Below are 8,474 nucleotides of genomic sequence, written 5' to 3' on the forward strand. Positions count from 1 at the left end.
GTTTGTTTTTTGACTACGTCCTCGCCTACCGTTTTTTGTACTTTTGCTTCGCTGATTGTTTCATGGTTTCGACTCCCGCTTCGCCCACGACTACGCCTCTGCCTGCCGTCCGTCTGTTCATCTGCCCCGCTGACAGCTCTCCTGCTACCGGACCTCCCTGCACGTCTACCGACTACGAGTTTGCCTCTTCCCTCGGCACCGTGCTTTTTGTTTGTTTACTTTTTGTTTGGCTGGATCTACGTGTATGGACTTTGCTTGTGTTGGCTACTCTCCTGGGATTCGTCCCGAATAAAGCCCCGAGGGGTCTTTATATTACTATTGTTTCGGAGTCGTGCATTTTGGGTCCAACCCCCACGCACCCGTCTCAGGAACTAACACATTTGAATTGGTTTTTGTGCCACAAACATTACCAATGCATGTTAGCTTTTCAGCCTCTATAAGGTAGCTAGGTCAGATTTTGCTTACAAAAAGTGTGCCCCACATTTGGAAAGACCAGTTGGTTTAATTTAACTGCGGAAGTGCGCTTGCTTACTATAATGAGTTGACTGGGTGACATTTATGAAGATGTCATTCCTGTTATTCTTCAATGCATGAAATATCAGCATGCTAAAATTAAATCAAGAGTGCATTCAAAAGTTTGTGGAAATTAATTTTAGCTTATAATCACTTGCAATTCCAGGGTTGGCCAACTTCTGTGAGATCTCCTTGATTCAATGGGGTGTGGGATAATATACCTGTCATTTTGCACAGATAAGTCAAAAGGAAGGGCCCTATAACCCTGTTCAGCTAAACTAAATATTTTACAGCACAAAGACCAGCCTGGATGAGGGTATGACTCTCCTTGGTCTCTAGACTATAGGCCCCTGTGAACACCTGACAGGCCTCTGAGCAGGAAGTGCATGAACATGTGAGTGTTTTTGCTCCGTCACAGTACACAGGAAGGAATCTGCCACTGAGTCATTCTGTCAGAAAACGCGCCCAGTTCTTCTAAACCGTACAACGCAGCCACAATAACTGAGAACACAAGATGGCTGTCGCTGTGCATACAGGAAGAGCCTGGTTATTGAAGGTACACGAATGGCTCTGCTATCAAGAGGCCTAGCCTTCAGAAACCAAAATTTGCATTGTCAGTCATCTTTTCCCTGGCTGAGCAGTGGCATATCAGTAGGTATCGCAGATCCACCCCTGGTATGGAGGGCAGACATATCTCTACAGGCCTTCTTCATGTGGAGAAAATATCCCTTTGGACCAGGAAACAGATTTTGACTTTGAGGTTTGCATGTTTTTCACATGTCCATTTATATAGTAATCATTCATAAAGACTGCTTCTACAGCTCAGTTTTGGAACAACACAAATTGACCAGATTTTCTGTGTAAATGCAAGTTCAAGGAGTACTAGTGTGCAATGTTCTAAAGATAAATATATGATACCAGACAATATGGATCTAATAAATTGTTTATTAACAGTTAAATAAGCTGTGGAAAAAACATCACATTAACACTAGGCCTCTTACCCTTGCAGTTCTCACAGCTTTTTCTCTTGTTCAGGGTGCAAACTATGATTGTCACGGTCAGGGGACAGAGGAACCAATAGCAGACACAGGAGTTATGAGAAAATGGCAGGTTTAATAAGGCAGATCAAAGGGCAGACAGAGCGCAATCAAAGCAGGCAAAGTAAAAAAACCGGGAGGTCAGTCCAAACAGGGCCACACAGAGGTACATTGATCACAATCCTAGAGAGGAGTCCAGAGAAGAGCCAGGCAGGAGTCAAAAACCAGAAATATCCAAAACTTCGTAAAAAAACAGACAGAATGCCACAAGGGCAGAGGGACAGGGACGAGGAGGCTGGAACAAGTGGGAAGGAATACAAGGGCTCGGAACTCGGAACCAGGACAGGACGAACTAGCAAAGTGCAACTGAAAAGGACAGGAATAAATATACAGGGGAATGAGACAGCCTAGGCGGGGCATGGGAGAGATTGCGGCCTAACAAATAAACATCAGGTGAGACACAAGAAAGGGCAATCATACAATGACGAGGGAGGAACGAAAACGTGGGACTGGATTCACATAGACACACATGTAATACAAACGGCTATAGAGCAGACAGTTAGTATCTTAGTTATTTGATTAAACTATAAATACCCAAAACTAGTGAATGTTAGTTTGTTAGTTAGACAAACATATTAGTGTGTTAATATAATTACAGTCTTTGCGTAAAATAATTTGGGCTGATTACTTAATGATAACTATGCACTTACACACGTCACTGAAAAACACAAGAATAGCGTAGAGTGGTGCCATCGTAGTTTCTGTACTTGCTTCTTGAGACTTTTCTCTCCTCAAGACCCTTCTTGCACCCTGCACTGTAAAACACAAACTGTACCGAGAAGGAGGACTTGAGCAGAAAATATTCCTCTGATTCTCTGAACAGTAGGAGGTCACATGTCCCTCGTCACTATTCACATTTTGATTATATGTGTTATGTAATAATACACAGTTTTTACTTACAAACTGCAATCATAAGGATTGCATCTCACATTAGAAACTACACCTCAAACCCTACTATATGTAACCGTTAATATTAAATAATAAGTCATACGCTACTAACACAGATGTTATGCTTCCTGCTTGGTCCTCATGGAGCTGTCCAGGCTTGAGTGGGGAGCAGGGTGATGAGGTCTCTCCTGGTCCTGTCTGCACTGTCCGTAGGCCTGAATTCCCCTGCTGTGGAATGGGACAGGTGTACACCCATGACTAAAAAAAACTCCCATATGTTTATTAGCACCTGCTAAAATTCTTTCAGGAAACCTGCTGCCTTAAACCAGATTGACAATGATATTATGGCCAGGGGAAAAATGTCCTTGCACTAGAACTTTCATAGACATTCACTAGACATTACTTCCATCTTCTGGTTACATATTGACATTACATAGCCATATGCAGTAATATCATATAAGGAATATTTGACTATTTGATTGGCAGGCTTATACATTAATTAAACACCCGGGTACCAGAAGTGTTTTAATATCTTCTGGCACTTGGCCGAATTCTTTAAATTATTATTTTACAAATGATCCATTTATTGCTTAATACTTTTCTACTTCTTTCTAATCCAATTCAATGTTTCATTCAATCATTCACAAGCATTTTTACAGGAATTTGAAGCTCTGTCATTTGGAGACAATAAAAAAATCTGTGGTCTTTACTTCATAAATGACCCAAAGATATAGTGGAGCAGTGATGCTGGTCAGTTCAGAACATTGGACAGGGCAGTGGAATGTACATACTGTGAAGTCACAGCTCCACTGTAATCTTGAGTTCAGACAGTGGCAAACACATTATACATTATCACTGTGTTGTATGGAAGAAATTGAGCATTGCAGTTGTAAAACATGGCCCATGTAAAAGGCATTAGAAGTATAGAGAGCACTTGTCTTATTTAGTCAAAAGAAATATTAGTTAGTGAGACCTTAATATGCTGAATCTGATGACTGAAGTTTATTTGAACTCATGTGGTTTTCCAAGGTTTTCCATTTCAGAAAGATTGATATTGACCAATGTCTGATGTAACAAAGTTTTCATGTTTAACAAGATCCAACCCTATTTTTTGGATTGTGTAGTCAGTGTTCTCTGACTCCATTGCTTTCATCACCAGTAGCGATTGTTACATCAGCATTACTGGAGAATGTAAAAGTTACGAACATTCTAAACAGTCAGTCAGGACAACTGACATATTTAGTTAAATATTTTTATGTATATGTAAGTAAATAATTTTTTAAGTTTGGTGCTGAGTGGATCTGCTTCAGGTACTACAGTGCACACACCAGCACACACTACCCTATCTAACAGGGAGCATGATACGTCTCCCCTACTAAACAGTAGTACCTCTCTGAAGAGCCCATCAAATCTGCCCCTGACTTCTGACTTCCTACTGTTCTGAGAATCAATAGACGTTTTCAGGTCACGTCCTCCTTCTCTGTACAGTTTGGGTTTTACAGTGCAGGGAGCAAGAAGGGTCTCGAGGAGAGGAGAGTCTCAAGAAGCAAGTACAGATATTGCGATGGCACCACTCTACGCTATTCTTGTGTTTTTCAGTGACGTGTGTAAGTGTATAATTTTATTAACGCATCAGCCAAAATAATTTTACACAGGAACTGTATAGGGTATTCATAGGTAGATTAATGCAGTTTTTTCCATGGTTTTTCCCCAGTCCAGTGAGTTGAATGACTGCTTTCTGTTGTATTCCAGGTGGTCTGCTTGGGAAGAGTGTAGTTCAGCCTAACACGCTGGTGACAGCTGAGCATGGAGGTACTGTGACCCTCGTATGTTTCCATCCTACAGAAGATGTGACATTCATCAGCTGGTTAAAGCAACCTCTTGGTCAAAAGCCTCAGCTTGTAGCAACTGCGTCAAGATTTGGATCAGATGTTACATTTCCAAATGAGTTTAAAAACAGCACACGTCTCAGACCTAAAGGAACGAAGGGAAACTTTAACCTGACTATCTCACAAGTAGAGCCGTCTGATTCAGCAACATACTACTGTATAACGACTACAACCTTAAGTGGGATCAGTTTTGGAGATGGAGCTACTTTAATGGTGATGGGTAAATATGAACATTTCATGTTTTAAACTTTTTTTTCTCATACAGCTTTGCTAAAGGTGAACTTAAATTATTTGAAGAAAGCAGATCTCTCTTTTAGAGTGTGATGATTCAACTTGTTTTGTGTGTTCAAGTTTTGATGAAGTGTCATACTATTTGGACAAATACTGCTACTTGATATTACACACGTACATTTGTCACCAGTTCAGTTTGGGACATTCAGAAATTACCAAAACTAGATTAGAAATTGTGTTTGTATAGAATAAATACCGAAATTTACTTGTGAATCACAGCAATGGGGAAAAAATATTAAATCCAAGCATGAATGTATTTATATTTTTAATGATGAAACTAAATTCTTCACTTTCAGAGTCCCAGAGCAGGACAGTAGTACTCCAGCAGCCCGAGTCTGAGTCAGTGCAGCCAGGAGACTCTGTGACTCTGCAGTGTACAGTACACACTGAGACCTGTGCAGGAGAACACAGTGTGTACTGGTTCAGACAGGCCTCAGGAGAGTCCCCTCCAGGAATCATTCACACCCATGGACACAGGAGTGATGAGTGCCAGAGGAGCTCTGGGACTGTGTCTCCCACACAGAGCTGTGTCTACAACTTCCCCAAGAGGAACCTCAGCCGCTCTGATGCTGGGACTTATTACTGTGCTGTGGCCACCTGTGGGGAGATCCTGTTTGGGAACGGGACCAAACTGCATGTTGAGGGTAAGCAAAAATGTGATCACATGGTGGTAGCATCATCTTGGTGTATTCAGTTATTAAAATACATACATTTATTTTGTCAGGGCTAGGGCTGAAGCTTTAATTACATCCAATAAAACATATGGATTTCATCTGACATTAGACAATCATTCTGTAACATTTACTCATTTATTTTGTTTTTATATCCCTCCTTGCTATTCTCATGTAGATCAGTTATTTGGAAAGCTTATTACAGTTAGTTTCTCACTGCATTATACTCTTATTAGTATTACTCAAGAATAGTGCTAAGCTATGACTATAACTGCTAAATTTTGTTTTTTACATTTCAGAAAATGAACATCTTCCTCTTTATTGCTTGGCGGGAGCTTTGGTGTTGAGTGTGATCCTGAATGTTGTCCTCGCTCTGAACAGGAGCAAAAGCAGTGAGAATTCCAGAGGTAAGAGACCAAGTGATCAAATGGTTTATGTCATATTTGTTTCTTGCTTTTGCAATTTACAATTCAATTCTTCTTAAATCAGGCTAATATGAAACATACAAGGTCATAAAATTCAACATCTTAAAGGGTGCAGTTACAGATAAATAATGAAAAAACTTAGATCATGTTAAATGTTAGTGTAAAGCAGTTAGGATTTGATTTGAAATATTCGTTTCATGAATACTGCATGCAGAAATAGTCATATGCTGTCCCTGCACAGTTCTGTAAAACCAGCGCTACTCAACTCCAGGTCCTGTGGGCATCAGTGTCTGCAGGTATTTGCTCCTACCTTGCACTACACCACTTCATTTTACTAATTATTTTCCATGCTTGGTTCAGATAATAAGCTAATTAGTGAAATCAGGTGGTGTACCGCACGGTTGAAGCAAATCCATTTAAAGTTACTCCATTGCTGCAGATGGCTGTTTCATACTGCTTTTAAATATGTTCACACATACCTGTAAAGGTATTATACACATATCACAAGTAAAAGCAAGTCAAATATCAGTCGAATTTATAGCATTTTGCTTCTGATATTAGTCCCAATATCATATATTTGTGTGTGGTGTCCAGCTGTCACTAATTAAATTATCAACAGACAACGTTGAGTGACAATCACTTGATTATGAAAATAAAATTGCTCTTCAGCAAAAGCCAGTAAAATAAAAAATCAGTGCACAGTATGTAGAATTGACCTCCTGGCTTCCAAAATGTTTTAAGTATTCATAAGCAATATTAAATCGTAAAAAAAAAAGATTCCATCATGGTTATGTAACAGACTTCTTGTACTTCTCATTGAAGGAGTAACTTACCATCCTACTGTGGTGTATATGACTGACTATATGTAAAACACTACTAACACTACTGCTACTACTCTTGTGAATAAAAAAAAGAATTAAAGGGGAGTCGCGTTGGTGCAACGGTCTAAGATGCAGCGGACTTGCGGTTGCAGTTCGTTGCAATTGCACACCGAGGACCAGGGTTCGATCCTCAGTCCTGCCAAAAGCCAAGTTTGGCCAGGTCTCGTGGAGCAGCTTGCTGCTCCAGAGGGAGGGACTTGGCAGGGTTAGCTAATCCCCGCACAAGAAGCACCTCGGGCGCCTCGAAGTCATGGTCTCGAGCATGAGACGAGATGGCTTGAAGAAGGCATGTCTCTTTCTGGCCGCCGAGGGACGGGGTGTGAGCAATGCATCTAACACTAATTGGGTAGAATTGGCTAGCACAAAGGGAAAAATCTGAAATTCTAAATCCAATAATAATAATCGGAAGAAGAAGTCTTGTACATAATACACTGCATGCATTGAATAATTATTTTCAGACAACCTCCATTTTTATCTTACTCAAACAGGGGCTGCATCAAACATCCAAATGTTCAGAGAAGACTCTTCAAGTACACAGGTACAAGTATTATATTGTGATTTAATGAAAAAGAAAATGAAGACAATTTCTGTGGTGAATATCCTGGTAAAATGATAATCGGAATGTGGAGTATTCATATGTACTGTGTGATGCTTTTCCTTTCAGTGTCGAGATGAAACAATGAATTACGTTGCTTTGTCTTTCACCAAGAAACCCAAAGTGAGGAGGAATAAGAGGGAAGTGCAGGGAGAAACGGTTTACTCTGATATGAGATTTACACACCACAAGTGAAGCTTTCCAGAATAATTCATCTTCATCACAGGAATGATCACGATGTAACAATTCCTCACTAGCATTGTGAACATTATATGTGGCTGTAAATGACACTGACCGATGGGATTTGCCTTTTCTTAGTGCTGTGCTTCTTCTTAAATTCTGCTGTTGTTCAAATAAAGTAAAACTTCAAAACAGTGGTGTGACCGACTGGCTTCGCAGTATTTTTTTAAGGCTCTAAACCCAAATGACTTCAGCAAATTTACTGAGCTGTATAAACTGGAACTGTGTACATATGTAAAATGACATCTGTACTGTAGCTGAGTCATTCTGGGTAAACGTGCCTGACATATGGCAGTAATGTTCAACAGAAATGGGAGAGTGAAACATTAGGACTGGAAAACAAGTCCTCATTAGACTGTTGTGGTACCTTTGATTTTGACTGTGATTGGAAATAGTATCATAGTTTGCGACCTGGCGGCATGGATGGTGCAGTGGGTAGCACTGACGCCTCACAGCTAGGAGGTCCTGGGTTCAAATCCCGGTCAGCCGGGGCCTCTCTGTGTGGAGTTTACATGTTCTCCCCGTGTTTGCGTGGGTTTCCTCCGGGTACTCCGGTTTCCTCCCACAGTCCAAAGACATGCAGGTTAGGCTGATTGGAGAGTCTAAATTGCCTGTAGGTATGAGTGTGTGTGTGCCCTGCAGTGGACTGGCAGGGTGTATTCCTGCCTTTTGCTCAATGTATGCTGGGATAGGCTCCAGTCGCCCTGCGACCCTGTTCAGGATAAGCAGGTTAGGATAATGAATGAATGAATGAATGAGTTTGCAACCTAAACAAGAGAAACAGCTGTGAGAAGGGTAAGGGGCCTCGTGTTAATATGTTGTGTTGTGTTTTTCTACAGCTTATTAAACCATTAACTAACGATTTATATTCATTATTGTTTGGTATCATATACAGTACTGTGGAAATTCAAAGTGAGTGAACAAAAGAAAAATCTGAATCAAATCAATATTTGGTGTGACCACCCTTTGCCCTCAAACTAGCAT

General features: G+C 40.6%; 1 protein-coding gene across 1 annotated transcript; it reads left to right on the top strand.

Annotated features, from left to right (window-relative positions):
* Positions 1-1,811: 1,811 nt before the first annotated feature.
* On the top strand, positions 1,812-7,624 carry LOC133123558 (uncharacterized). The gene is made up of 6 exons (XM_061234028.1): positions 1,812-1,854; positions 4,344-4,607; positions 4,975-5,322; positions 5,649-5,756; positions 7,144-7,193; positions 7,320-7,624. The coding sequence occupies exons 1-6, from the start codon at positions 1,812-1,814 to the stop codon at positions 7,443-7,445; spliced, it is 939 nt and encodes a 312-aa protein (XP_061090012.1). The 3' UTR covers positions 7,446-7,624.
* The last annotated feature ends 850 nt before the right edge of the window (positions 7,625-8,474 follow it).

This window comes from Conger conger, chromosome 3 (genome assembly GCF_963514075.1).
Source record: "Conger conger chromosome 3, fConCon1.1, whole genome shotgun sequence".
Lineage (NCBI taxonomy): Eukaryota > Metazoa > Chordata > Actinopteri > Anguilliformes > Congridae > Conger > Conger conger.